The following is a 14,503-nucleotide window of genomic DNA, read 5'->3' on the forward strand; positions in this document are numbered from 1 at the left end:
TCGATGCTGAATATATTTGCGAGAAACCTAAAGCCTCGCACAATGCTGAACAGAGGTTTGCGACAATAGCGGTGAGGAGCTGAGTTGGACCCTAAGAGTGTGTTTGGATAGAGGGATTTGGGGGGAAGGGAAGAGAAGGGAAAGAGAAGGAAGAGAAGGGAAGGGAAGATACATTTCCCTTCTCATGTTTGGATAGATAAAAAAAGAAAAGAAAGAAAAGTAGTTTAATTTATTAGTTTATCCTTATTTTTTTATGTTTAAGTGTTATATGTTCAAGGGTAAAATAGGTTTTAAACTTCTAAGTAACTTAATTAGTAATCTCTTCTCTCCAAATAACTCCATTTTGGGAGGAAAGAATCTTGACAAAAATTTAATGAAATCTTCCTTCCAAATCCCCTCAAATCCCTCTCCTCAATTTTTTATAAACTATCCAAATAAGGGAATTGGAAGGAAACTCTCTTTCCCTTCTCTTCCCTTCTCTTCCCTCCAAATCCTTCAATCCAAACACACTCTAAGTGGAGATAGGTTGAGGTATGAAACCGCATACATGTCCGCAAATGATGTCCCACATCTTCAAATATATTAAAATATCGTTAATCACTTCCACGAGAGCTATGTTTCAAACTCGAAGAAAATATAAGATTCAAGCCTTCAACAATCCATCATTTCTAGCAAACATAATTGGGTCCAATTTCATTCAGCAACCTAAACAGTTCTACATCGTCACCTCATACGAAATTTAATGAAGTTTTCTTCATTTAATTAAGATTTATTCATTTAATAAAGATTTCTTCATTAAATTTCGTATCACCTGACGTAAAACTATTATGAACACATACTCCTTCTCTATATATATATAGGACGTACGAGTGTTCTATAACTCTACTAACCATCACCACCCCTCTCGCATTATTTCCAGTCCAAACATATACAGCTCACAACAATGGTTTCCCTTCTTCCAATTTCAGTGACCTCCATAACTGCAATCTTTGCTATCTTATTATTTCTATACTCATGTTTGAGGATCCTACAAGGCGAATCCAAGAAGAGACTCCCACCAAAAGCAGGGGGTGCGTGGCCTGTGATAGGCCACCTCCACCTCCTAGGTGGGTCAAAACCACCTCACAAAACTTTAGTTGATATGGCTTACAAGTACGGTCCGATCTTCACAATCAATTTGGGTGTCCATCGTGCTCTTGTGGTTAGTAATTGCGAGATCGCCAAAGAATGTCTGACTACCCATGACAAAGTCTTTGCTAGTCGTCCAAGGACTCTCGCCACGGAGCACTTGGGCTACAACCAGGTCATGCCAGGTCTCGCCCCATATGGCCCATATTGGCGTCACATGCGCAAGATTACTACACTCGAGCTTCTCTCGAGTCACCGGCTCGAGACTCTAAAGCACATAAAAGAATCCGAGGTTAGGAATTCCACCAAAAAGTTGTACCAATTGTGGGCCCAAAACAAAAACAGTTCGAACCAAGTCTTGGTGGACATGAAAAGATGGTTCGGAGATATAACCGCGAGCGTGATGTTTAAGCTAATTGTGGGTAAGCGTTATGTGACTGAGGAGGGTCAGGAGGATGTGAGATGGAAAAAAGTTATGAGAGATTGGGTTGAGTTGTTCGCGAAATTTGTATTCGCTGATTGGGTGCCGTTTTTGAGGTGGTTCGATTTGGGTGGTGTTGAGAAGGCCATGAAAAGGACGGCCAAAGTAATGGATGGTTATGTGCAAGAGTGGGTGGAAGAGCATAAGAAGAAGAGACTGAATTCTGGTGATCGGATTGTAGAGGAAGACTTCATGGACGTCATGCTCTCCGTTCTTGATGGCAATCAACAGGAAAAGCTTACTGGGTATAGTCGAGATACTGTCATCAAATCTGGAAGCATGGTACGTCGTCCTATTTAAATTTTTTTCCTTGGAACCCTACTATATGCAATTTGACTAGTTGTGTGTCCGTACTTTGTATGCCTAGTTTTTCAGTACAATTATGATACGGATCCCAACCGTTAATATTTCAATTATCCCACATGTTTATGAGTTGTACGCATATGATTTTATGTACATCATATGAGATATATAGAGCACATCAATTCATTTGGATTTTCTGGGTCCAGCTCAATAGCTGAGATAACTGAAATATTAATCATTGAGATCTTCATTATTTTTGGTCCTAAAGTAAATGCTTCTTGGTGGTTGCAGGGCCTAATACTGGCAGGAACAGACACTACTACAATAACTTTTGTGTGGGCCTTATCACTACTACTCAACAACAGTCATGTCTTAAAGAAGGCCCAAGAAGAGATAGATGCCTACGTTGGTAGAGAAAGGCTAGTGAAAGCATCGGACGTGAAATCTTTGGTATACCTAGAAGCTATTATAAAGGAAACACTACGACTATACCCTGCTGGACCACTCTCTCTTCCACACGAGTCAATGGAAGATTGCACTGTGATGGGCTACCATGTCCCAAAGGGAACAAAACTTCTTGTTAATATCTGGAAAATTCAGCACGATCCAAGCATTTGGGAGGACCCTTACGAGTTCCGACCAGAGAGATTTCTCACAACTCACAAGCACATTGATATTAAGGGTCAAAATTTCGAGCTCTTACCATTTGGAAGTGGGAGAAGAATGTGCCCTGGAGTCTTGTTTGCTTTCCAAATCTTGCAGCTCACACTCGCTAATCTGCTTCATGGGTTTGATTTTGCAACCCCAAATGATGAGCCAATTGATATGACGGAGAGCATTGGATTGACAAATTTTAAAGTGACGCCACTTGAAGTCCTTCTCACTCCGCGTCTGCCACCTCATTTATATGAATGAACAAAACTAATACTACTCTAAATACTCATTATCTTTCTTCATGAATCATGATGACCTTGTGATCATGAGGGTTGGAATATGATGCCATCTTAGGTTGGAAGTATTTATAAATAAGATATATATCATAATATATATGACGTCTGTATTTCTCTTAGGCCATCCCATCTGATGGCCTATTTCCTGCTTTTCTTTGGTTTCTATTTATATTGTTGTTTATCAAAAAAAATAAATAAATATTGGCATGGACATGATCTATGTTTATAAATAAGATATATATGATGATCAGATGTGAAATCTTTAGTCTATTTACATTTTAGATGCTATCAAAAAAGAAACATTACGATTATAATGCCTTGCTAGCTGGACCTCATTTACATACCACCTCATTTACATACCAAAAATGATAAAAATCCCAACAGTTGATATCTCATTTATCCCAAGCTCTCAGTTACTGAGTTGGATGCAAAGGTTCCGAATGAATTTGTGGGCTCCATATGTAGGGCCGTCCCAAGCCATTTTAGTACCCAAAGTGGCACCGTAAAATAGTGCTTTATTATAAATTTTTTTGTTTTTTACAAAAGTGAGACGATACTGTCATAATTTTATATTAGAAGAATAGATCAATAAATTTACAACAAAATCTACATACAAAAACATAAATATTGAATATCAACCTATAATGTTTTAGTTAAAAACCCCACAAATATTATCTCGTGTAATAAATTTTGAAAAAAATGGGCCATGTGGAATTGAGATCTCATAAATTTTTATTTCAAGAACCCATTTAAATGGCCTCTCAAATTGAAACACAAAACAAACTGAAACCGTTGAAAAAGAGTACCAGACTTTTCCTTTATGTGTGGAATGAAAGATTTGCAGAGGCAAACATGAGGACAGATGTTATTTGTTTTGGTCTATGTTGCAATAATTGGTCAAGTATGGTATAATGTTGGTGACGAGATTAATGGGAAAACAAGAAAAGAGTGGAGGATTAGATCAGCAGATGAAGAAGAAAGAAGAAAAAAGATGATGAAAAATGTAACATTTTCCATGAACTTTCAAAGTGTACAACCAAGGATACATAGGGTTAAATAAACTTTTGGTCATTGAAAGATATCTAAAATTTCATTTTGATCACCCAAAGATCAAACGTTCCAAATTGTTACCTAAAACTTTTCTTTTTCTACACTTTGGTCACTCGGGCAGAATTCAATTTTGGGCAGCAAAAATGGTGACATGTCGCTTTAACTGTTAAATGCAACTACTTTTTGCTTGTGTGGATGGACAATTGTCAAGGTGGAAAATAAAAATATTTTTTTAAAAAAGAATATAGTGACACCTCATTTATCTTATTCTCTATCCAAAAAAAATAAGAAAAAACCTTCCAAATCAAAATTCAAAAGCACCTAAATGAAAACCCTAACCCTAAAATCAGAACACCTAAATTCTTTGTCGCCACCATCCCTACTCTTGCGGGGTCCCATCTGAACAGTCGGCAGTAGGCACCATAAATCCCATCGGCTTCCCCCACCTTGATCACCATCTGGACCGTTGATCTAGTCTTTGTTGTTGAATCTTTTGCAATACATGCCTTTTCCTTCGCAAAACCACTCCCTAGATTCGAGAACACGAAGCACAAAAAGAGATCGGCAATAATAATAGATCGAACAGAGGAGCGAATAACAAACTGAAAGAGATTGGCAATAACTATTTTAGTCCACTGTTTGCCTACTTCTCCTTTCCTTATCCAAAGAAAATAGAGAAAATAAAATTATTTTTTTTGTTCTGATTCTACAGAGATACCGCCGCCAGATCTGATTAGGTCCCCTGAACTCTGATCTGATTCCGTGAGCTCAGCTAGAAGCCCACGACTGCGACGGCGAAGGGACGCCCAACCTTCCAAGTTTCGACATACACCGGGGTTAATATCGCTTTTGGTTATCGAAAGATTTTGGATTTTTCAATTTGGTCACCCAAAGTTCAAATGTTACAACTTAGTAACCGAATATTCGTATTTGTTCCAAACTGGTAACTCGGGTAGATTTTGACCATCTCGGGCAGTCAACACATCTAAATGGCATTAAAAAAATCAATTTCAACTATTTTTTTTGCTGTTGTGGCTTGCAAACGTGGAAAATGAAAAAATATTTTAAAAAAACAAATTTTAAGAAATTGAATTCTTCTTCCTCACCCACTATTGACTCCCCCGATGCCCAAAATCAATGTACGGCCATTATTTCTAACGATCGACCACCCAAAACACTTGCTTGCCTCACCTCCACAAAAATCCGATCATCCCCACAACAGATCGAATCACAATACCGCAAGTGATTTCACTTCCATGACAGCTTGGTTAGGATATTTCACTTACAGAGTCTAGTTTTGGTTTTTGTTCCAAATGACAATCTCCTATATATTGAAAAGAAGAAACGACTTTCGTCACTAAAAATGATCACTTTCATGGACAAAGTGCTTGGACTCTCAAATCTTCAACCACCCAAAACCCCTCTGCTAAAGGTGCGACCAAAGAGGGTAAGTGGTTGACGGTCGGAAAAGGTAGAGAAAAAGGCCTAGCAGAAGCAGGAGGCAATTCTGAAAGTCAAATGTCTCTAGACTTCCTAGTTAGATCTCTGCCTGCTAAAGGAGTTGTTGTTGGGCAGGAGGCGTTGGGTATTGAATGGGTGAATTAGATAGTTTAGGGTTTTTTGGGAAGAAGGAGAAGATGATGAGGTGGACTTTGCATAATTTTTTTAAAATTTAATTTTTTCCTATATGATTCCACATAATTCACGTTTTATAAAAAGATTTTTTTTGACTTTTGTATGACACGTCAGCTACTTGACTGCCCGAATATGGATAAATCTGCCCGAGTTACTGAATTGAAACAAATTTAAACTTTAAGTTACCAATATGAAACATTTGATCTTTGGATGATCAAATTAGAAAATCCAAAATCTTTCGGTGACCAAAAGTGATATTAACCCACATACACCGCTTCTTAGTCTTTGGTTTACTCTTTTAGTTTTTTATTAAAAAACATTCTAATTAAGTTGTTTATTAACAAATAATTTAAAGCCATGTAATCAACATTTAATGCCCGCACTAACGCTGGCATGCCAACTAGGTGGAATTAAACTGTACAATAACAGACAAAACGACACATCAGCATTTTGGCTGCCCGAAATCCATGAATTTTGCCAAAGTGATCAAAGTGTAGCAAAAATTTTGTTTAAGTGACTGACTTGAAACGTTTGATCTTTGGGTGATCAAAATGAAATTTTGAGTATCTTTCAGTAATCAAAAATTTACTTAATGCAGAATGCATACTTTGTTTGAAATTGATTTGACCATGAACGGTCAAAAGTTATGACCAATAATAATAATAAAATAATATGTATCCCTTATCATTTGAGATGCATTTGATTTACATGTGCATTTGACAAAAGTCTTTAGTCATGCATACGTGCGTATTATAATAAAACGAGCTGGTCAACGAATTAGTTAACTATTCAAGCTTCTTCATCCTCCAAATTTAGAAAAGATCTAGAAGGCTTCAACTAGAGATCAAAAGGGTGGAAAGTGCGAACCTGAGGAGGATCATGGAGCCAGAGCATGATCTACTCTTATCATATGATTGCCAGGGGCGGAGCTAGGATTTTATGTGAGGGGCCTAACGGTTTGTGGGGTTAGGGAGTAATGTCTCTGAAATTTTTTTTCCAGCTATTTATATTTATTGTTAAAATTTAATACGATAAATATAACTTCGTTTGCAAGGTTATAATAATTTTAATTGATATTGTGGCTAATAAAGTTTGTTTCATGATGTATAATAGGGCAAATATTACAAAGAATTGAAATTAAATAAAAGAACAAAGATGATTTGATTTAATCTTTAGATGAATAAATTGAATAAGAAACAATGATTTAAAATAGGTAGAATAAGAATAAAAAAATGAATAAGTTTGATGACGTAAATAAGAAAAAAGGATAAGAACAGAAAATATGAATAAGCTAAAAAAATAAATGCTGACAGAAAATGAATAAGTTAAAACAATAAATAATAGAATGCAGTACTCACAAGGAATCGACCCGGGACAAACGACAAGCACAACAACGCACATACCATCAAGCCAACATGCCTAATATATATACGTACTAAATTTCATTTCAAAATCCAGGGCGGCGTGGGCCCCCCTGATCCCTCGATAGTTCCGCCCCTGTTTGTATGTGAATCCGGCCGCGGACAGATAGCAATATACGACGGTTTGTATGCTCGGTGGTCTAATATTCTTAATTTCTAATCGGCACCCAACAATGTATTTTCTTCTTTCAATTTCAACAGCCGCTACAATCTTCACGGTTTTCCTATTTCTCTACTCATGTTTGAGGATCCTCAAAACCAAACCAACCAACAGACTCCCACCGAAAGCAGGGGGTGCTTGGCCTGTGATTGGGCACCTCCGCCTTCTTGGTGGGCCACAACCGCCGTACAAAACTTTAGGCGACATGGCTGACAAATACGGCCCGATCTTCACAATCAATTTGGGCGTCGATCGTGCTTTGGTGGTAAGTAACTCCGATGTTGCCAAGGAGTGCCTAACAACCCATGACAAAGTCTTAGCAAACCGTCCAAAGAGTCTAGCCACTGAGCACTTGGGCTACAACCAGGCCATGTTCGGTTTCAGCCCTTACGGCCCTTACTGGCGTCAAATGCGCAAGATTACCACATCTGAGATCCTCTCTAGTCACCGGCTCGAGATGCTAAAGCACGTAAGAGAATCCGAGATCAAGAGTTCCATAAAAGATTTGTACCAACTATGGACCCAAGCTCAAAGCGCCTTGAACCAAGTTCTGGTGGATCTGAAGAAATGGTCCGGAGACATAACTGCGAATGTGATGTTTAGGGTAATTGTGGGCAAGCGATCTGTGAGTGAGGAGGGTCAAGAGGATGTCAGATGGAAACAGGTGTTGAGGGATTTTATTGGGTTGTTAGGGAAATTTGTTGTGGCTGATGCGCTGCCATTTTTGAGGTGGTTGGATCTGGGAGGTGATGAGGCGGCCATGAAAAAGACAGCCAAAGAATTGGATGGTTATGTCGAGGAGTGGCTGGAAGAGCACAAGAAGAAGAGACTAAGTTCTGGTAATCAGATTGTAGAGGAAGACTTCATGGACGTCATGCTCTCCATTCTTGATGGCAGTCAACCTGAAGAGCTCACTGTTTATAGTGCTGATACTGTTAATAAAGCGATAAGCCTGGTACGTAATCTTGACCAAATCTATATTTTCAAGGCAATTCAATTATCACACTTACATACGTGGCAACTACCACAAAAGAAATCTCCAGTTCTCGCAAGAGCTGGCATTGGGGATAGGTATTGGCCATTGGGAATATGGTGGCAAAAAAAAAATTGGTTATCGATAGGATAATATCACTTATTTATGGTATATTAATATGTCCATATTCTAATTCATATTAGATTTGAATGTATTTAGTTAATCAAATCTGGATTAGTTTAAATCCAAACAAGTAAATTGAATAATAACTTAATACGAATCAGGGTCAAGACAAGTAAATCTTGGACAATATTTTTGTGTTTGGATCCGAATGCGATTTTAAATTGAACAAATTATTTCTATTCGGATCTAGATTTCATTTATATAATTTATGTACAAACTTGATTTAATTCGAGTCGGACAAATTTAATCATCCGGACAAAGTTTTGTCACCCCTAATGGAAGATTTTCGACTTTGACTACTGCAAATTACAATTTTGGGGCTGGGCTTTGGTTCATTAGATTAAAACTAAGGCCCAAATTTATTTTTGGGCTGGGCTTTGCGAACTATATTTCATAGCCGCCGTATCCAAGTATATAGAACTTTATTATAAACAATGATATCAGAACCGGACTGAACCTGGGAGTTAGTGGTTGATTTAGAAGATTGAATTTAATCCTTGTTCATGGTTACAGGGTCTTATTGTGGCAGGGTCAGACACTACTATGGTTACTCTGGTATGGGCCCTATCATTACTACTCAACAACCGTCATGTCCTGAATAAGGCTCAAGGAGAGTTAGATGTCCACATCGGAAGAGAAAGGTTAGCGAAAGAATCGGACGTGAAATCTTTGGTCTACATAGAAGCCATCGTAAAGGAAACATTAAGATTATATCCTGCCACACCATTTTCGTTGCCACACGAATCCATGGAAGATTGCGATGTGAGCGGATACCATGTCCCATCTGGGACTCGGATTCTTTTCAATCTCTGGAAAATTCAGCGTGATCCAAGCATATGGGAGGATCCTTGCGAGTTTCGGCCAGAAAGATTTCTCACAACTCACAAACACGTTGATGTTAAGGGCCAGAACTTTGAGCTTATACCATTTGGAGCTGGGAGAAGAATTTGCCCTGGAGTGTTGTTTTCTCTTCAAATCTTGCAGCTCGCACTCACTAATCTGCTTCATGGGTTTGATTTTTCAACACCAAATGGTGAACCGATTGATATGACGGAGAGCATTGGATTGACAAATCTCAAAGCAACACCACTTGAAGTGCTTCTCAGTCCACGTCTCCCACCTCATTTATACGGATAACACAATCACCTAAGGTTTATTGCATTGTATAATTTACTGCATCACATGAGTATGTATGTTATTCAGTAATTAGTACTTTTTATGTGAATATGAAGCACTAAGGCTGCGTTTGTCGCGCTAAATTGGAACGGACTAGACAATAATGGACTTGACTAGGTTAATGGACAATTAGAAAAAAAAAAAAAAAAAGAAGCTTTTAATGATATAAATTTGTTCTCTCTCCTTTTTGTTAGGTCAAGCATGGAGGCATACAACATGGTTGGTGTTCATGTTGGCTCCAAACATAAGCTCCACTTAAGCTATTCTCACAGCTACACCAAAAATTAATACCGGACTCTACCTTTATTATATCAAAAATTAAGATAACAAATTTACACTATTTATATTAATACGTGTAACATTTCATTTAGATTCACTGCCACCTTAACAAAACACATACACGCTTTTCAATATATGTTGTTGTTTTCAATAAACCAAAGTCTAAATGCACCCATATTTTTACTCTATACACCCCCTTAATTTTTTTTTCTCTATACACCCCCAACCCCACCTCTTTTATATTTATAATTTATATTTTTATATTTTATAATTTATAATTTATAATTTATATACTATATTTTTATAATTTATAATTTATAATTTATATTTCTATATTTGTATAATTTATATTTTTATATTTTTTAATTTATATTTTTATAATTTATAATTTACTTGGTTATAATTTTTAATTTATTTTGTAAAAAAACAATATTGTTATCAATACAAACACATTAATCAGAGGTTATGTCTACAATAGGTTGAGATACATTTATCGAATGAACAATTTTCTCATAATCACGGAGTTGTTTCTTATATGGTGTCACCCATTCCGTTGTACAATCATACTTGTATGAAAACCACTGAATCATAATAGGGGTATCGGATAATTCTCACTCATAAATACCTGAACAAAGTGATTATCATTCACATATCCAATAGTTATGACCATACGTTCTGTATGTGGAGGTGGGATGGATCACAATGGTAAAAAAATCAAAGATTGTACATCGCTTATGAGATGCAAGACGATGTTGTACCTTGATGTGATAAGGTGTCCCATGTTAGACATATTCATCCAAGGTACAAAAAAAATTCACACCATAAAATTTATAATTGATATAGTTAGAAACATATAACAAAATATTAAAATAAAATTTATAATATTATTTTTTAATAGTATTATTTTTTAATAATATTGTGTTTTGAATCAAATCAATTAAAAATTATAAAAATATAAAGAGGTGGGTTTAATGGTGGGACATGGGGTGGGGTGTACAGAGAAAAAAAAATGGAGGTGAGTGTGTAGAGTAAAAAATGAGGTTTATTTAGATGAACTCTTTCAATAATATTCCACCATTGTGATTCCTCTTATCTATAAAAGGAAAAGAAAGAAAGCAACAGTCTTTCCATATATCTTGTTGTTTCCAATAATATTGCACTATTGTGATTCCCCTTATCTATAAAAGGAAAAGAAAGAGAACCAATGATGACGCGGATCAATTGAGAAGGTGATATATGGGGAAATATAGACAGGCCGAAGCTGACAAAAGTGTCAATACTCCATTTGTCTGTATAGACTGCATCCAAGTTTTTTTAGTAAGTTCTTATTTTTCAATTTTGCCGGCCTCTCCTACGTAAGGTCTTATTCATTCATTACGTGCTCAAATCTCAATTATTGTCATTTTATTAAGGAATAATTTCCTCGATCCTGACAATAATGCTAACAAATATTAAGTGCTGAAATATCAATGAGCAATAACTTTCTTTTTCCGAGCACATCCTCATTCCTCCCAACAATGGCTTTTCTTCTATCAATTTCTACAACTTCTATTGTCACAATCTTTGCCTTTCCATTTTTTCTCTACTTTTTATGTTTGAGGATATTGAAAAGTCAATCCAAGAACAAAAAATACTGCACCAAAAGCCGGCGGAGAATGGCTCGTTTGGAGAAAAGAAAATCTTCATTCCTTCAACTCTTATAGAAGTTTGGGGAAAAGGAGGTTTGCAGTCCAAAAAATCTAGAAAAATATTGTGTCCTTCTAATTTTCGTAGCCTCTTTATATGTTAGGGTTTAAAAATTAAGAAACCTAAAAGTCAAATTCTCCATTTGACAGTGTTGGATAAAGAAAAGAATAAGTTGTACGGGAGTAACACGAGATAAACTTCAAAATGAATTTTTATTAATGGTCAACATTAAACCTCTGAGCTTATAAAATTACTCACCTATATACATGGCACATTAACAGACTTTCATGAGATATCAAATCTATCACGTTAAGAAAACAACACAAGAGGATAGAGTTGGTGTAATGTACGTACTGGATGATCCCATGTGTGTAGTGAGACTTGTTGATATTGCTTATCACTTGATCTGTTTTAGAGCTTTCAGTGTGATGATCGTGTCTCAACCGAAGATAGTATTTCATCAAAGTCTTCCTCCTTATTTGAACCACTTTGTTGAGATGAAGCTACCACTTGACATGGGTGAGTCTTGCTTGAGCCAATCCATTTACCACGTTTGTTTAAATTGTCCATACGTCTAACTTCCATATCTCTCCTATTCACCTTGTAACTCCTTTTATATTCACACACGTATGTAGCATAGCATAGTTGACCATGGCTGCTTGATCTTGTTGATTATTATTGGGGACCGCTCGAATGCTCACAATCACGTAACTAAGTATTCATTCATCACAATCCTATTTCTCTGTGTCTATAATTTCTTTTTCTAAGTTTTTTTTTTCAATAAGAATATTCTTGTCCATGTATATGGTCGTTCATCGAGTGCAAAAAATATTCTTATCTTATTGAACGTAATTTCCGCGGCAAAATTGTCCTTCCTTACAATAATCCCAATAAATATCAAGTGCTCTAATCTTCCAAGCACATCCACGCCTGAGTCCTGACTCCACCCAACGATGGCTTTTCTTCTTTCACCTTCTACACCTTTTCTCGTCACAATCCTCGCCCTTTCATTTTTTCTCTACTTTTTATGTTTCAGGATCTTGAAGAGCAAATCCAGGAAGAAAAATACTCCACCAAAAGCAGGCGGAGCATGGCCTGTGATAGGCCACCTCCACCTCCTAAGTGGACCACAACCAGCTCACAGAACTTTGGGTCTCATGGCAGACAAGTGCGGCCCAATCTTCATTATCAATTTGGGTGTCCATCGTGCTCTTGTGGTATGCAATTCCGAGATTGCCAAAGAGTGTCTGACGACCCATGATAAAGTGTTCGCAACTCGCCCAAAAACTCTGGCCATGGAGATCTTGGGATACGACCAGACCATGTTCGGTTTCAGCCCCTACGGCCCGTATTGGCGTCAAATGCGCAAGATGGCAACACTTGATCTTCTCTCAACCCACAGGCTTGAAACACTCAAGAACGTACGACAATCCGAAGTTAAGATATCCATAAAAGAGTTGTACCAATTATGGGACGACAACAAAAGTACCAGTTCAAACCAAGTTTTAGTGGACATGAGCAGATGGTTCGGAGATGTTACCTTAAACGTGATTTTCAGGATGATTGTGGGGCGAAGATACACCGGCGATGGCCAAGACAGTGGGGGATGGAAACTAGCATTAAGGGAGTTCTTTGAGTTATCTGGGAAATTCGTTGTGGCTGATGCGCTACCGTTTTTGAGGTGGTTGGATTTGGGAGGTGACGAGAAGGCCATGAAAAAGACAGCAAAAGAACTCGACTATGTTGTTGAAGAATGGTTAGAAGAGCACAAGAAGAAGAGATCGAGTGGTGGCAGAGTTGATCAAGAAGACTTCATGGACGTTATGCTATCTGTTCTTGATGATGAAAATGTTCTTCCAGTTGGTCATAGTGCTCATACCACAAACAAAGCCACGTGCTTGGTACGTACGTTCCACCTCAACAAAATCGCATTAAATATTCTTTTTTTAGTAATAATGTACCAAAAGTACTAATTGCACAAGCACTTGGATATCATTTGGTAATATTAGTGAATTTTTAATTTTTCTTGGATATTATTGCAGACTCTTATCTTGGCAGCTTCGGACACAACTATGGTTACTTTGACGTGGGCGTTATCATTACTACTCAACAACCGTGATATCCTAAACAAGGCTCAGCATGAGTTGGACTGCCACATAGGGAGAGAAAGGCCAGTGAATGAATCTGACATGAAATCTTTAGTTTACCTAGAAGCCATTATAAAGGAAACATTACGATTATACCCTGCTGGACCACTCTTAATACCACATGAGTCCATGGAGGACTGCATCGTAGCAGGTTACTATGTCCCAGCAGGAACTCGGCTTCTTGTGGATGTGTGGAAGATTCATCGCGATCAACAAGTGTGGGAGGATCCTCACGAGTTTAGGCCAGAGAGATTTCTTACAACCCACAAGAATGTTGATGTTAAGGGACAAAATTTTGAGTTGTTACCGTTTGGGAGTGGCAGAAGAATGTGTCCGGGAGTGTTGCTTGCTCTTCAAGTGTTGCGACTTACACTTGCTAATCTGCTTCATGGGTTCGATTTTGAAACCCCAAATGGTGAACCTGTTGATATGACCGAGAGCAGGGGATTGACAATTCCTAAAGAAACACCACTTGAAGCCCTTGTTACTCCACGCCTCGAAGATGGTCTCTATATGGATAATTAGAGTACTAGCACCCAAGTGAAGGTGCAAATAATGGTCATTTTATTATCAGAAATATGTAAGAAATAAACTTAATTATTAAGTTCCATCTTCTTTAGGATTAGAGACTTGACTACTTGTTTTGTTGTGTCTCTACAAATCAGGTGAAAATCAATTGGCTGTAGCTCAGAGCAATAATGAGGCTTTGTTTGTTTTGTGCAACACTTGATCCATCTCTAGTCTTTCCAGAAGCACCTTTTACAGCAAAAGGTGAACGTCGATGGGGCGGGGATTCGTTACCAGTTCTCATACTCTCGTTAGACAAATCTTTATCTGTCCGCCCCACTTAACCTATACTTAATTTTGCAATCAATTAATCTTTTATTGAAGTGGGAAACACCTATATAGCTATTACATTGGTTTACAATCA

The 14,503-nt window shown here is 37.4% G+C and overlaps 3 protein-coding genes across 3 annotated transcripts; all 3 read left to right on the top strand.

The window, feature by feature from the left end:
• The first annotated feature begins 908 nt into the window (after nucleotides 1-908).
• LOC120009152 (cytochrome P450 CYP82D47-like) lies at nucleotides 909-2,959 on the top strand. The gene is made up of 2 exons (XM_038859615.1): nucleotides 909-1,891; nucleotides 2,204-2,959. Exons 1-2 carry the CDS (start codon nucleotides 944-946, stop codon nucleotides 2,825-2,827), a joined length of 1,572 nt encoding a protein of 523 aa, XP_038715543.1. The 5' UTR covers nucleotides 909-943; the 3' UTR covers nucleotides 2,828-2,959.
• Nucleotides 2,960-6,852: 3,893 nt separating this feature from the next.
• Nucleotides 6,853-9,543, top strand: LOC120008548 (cytochrome P450 CYP82D47-like). The gene is made up of 2 exons (XM_038858923.1): nucleotides 6,853-8,083; nucleotides 8,798-9,543. Exons 1-2 carry the CDS (start codon nucleotides 7,097-7,099, stop codon nucleotides 9,419-9,421), a joined length of 1,611 nt encoding a protein of 536 aa, XP_038714851.1. The 5' UTR covers nucleotides 6,853-7,096; the 3' UTR covers nucleotides 9,422-9,543.
• Nucleotides 9,544-12,345: 2,802 nt separating this feature from the next.
• LOC120009309 (cytochrome P450 CYP82D47-like) lies at nucleotides 12,346-14,295 on the top strand. Its single transcript, XM_038859847.1, has 2 exons — nucleotides 12,346-13,326; nucleotides 13,468-14,295. The coding sequence occupies exons 1-2, from the start codon at nucleotides 12,379-12,381 to the stop codon at nucleotides 14,095-14,097; spliced, it is 1,578 nt and encodes a 525-aa protein (XP_038715775.1). The 5' UTR covers nucleotides 12,346-12,378; the 3' UTR covers nucleotides 14,098-14,295.
• Nucleotides 14,296-14,503: the final 208 nt, after the last annotated feature.

The sequence above is a fragment of the Tripterygium wilfordii genome, chromosome 11 (genome assembly GCF_013401445.1).
Source record: "Tripterygium wilfordii isolate XIE 37 chromosome 11, ASM1340144v1, whole genome shotgun sequence".
Taxonomy (NCBI): Eukaryota; Viridiplantae; Streptophyta; class Magnoliopsida; order Celastrales; family Celastraceae; genus Tripterygium; species Tripterygium wilfordii.

Bases quoted from the DNA above. Each gene is read 5' to 3' on its own strand.
- LOC120009309 (XM_038859847.1), top strand. From the start codon at position 12,379: ATGGCTTTTCTTCTTTCACCTTCTACACCTTTTCTCGTCACAATCCTC. The intron at 13,327-13,467 runs GTACGTACGTTC...ATATTATTGCAG, and splicing joins CAAACAAAGCCACGTGCTTG to ACTCTTATCTTGGCAGCTTC.
- LOC120009152 (XM_038859615.1), top strand. From the start codon at position 944: ATGGTTTCCCTTCTTCCAATTTCAGTGACCTCCATAACTGCAATCTTT. The intron at 1,892-2,203 runs GTACGTCGTCCT...TGGTGGTTGCAG, and splicing joins TCATCAAATCTGGAAGCATG to GGCCTAATACTGGCAGGAAC.
- LOC120008548 (XM_038858923.1), top strand. From the start codon at position 7,097: ATGCTCGGTGGTCTAATATTCTTAATTTCTAATCGGCACCCAACAATG. The intron at 8,084-8,797 runs GTACGTAATCTT...TCATGGTTACAG, and splicing joins TTAATAAAGCGATAAGCCTG to GGTCTTATTGTGGCAGGGTC.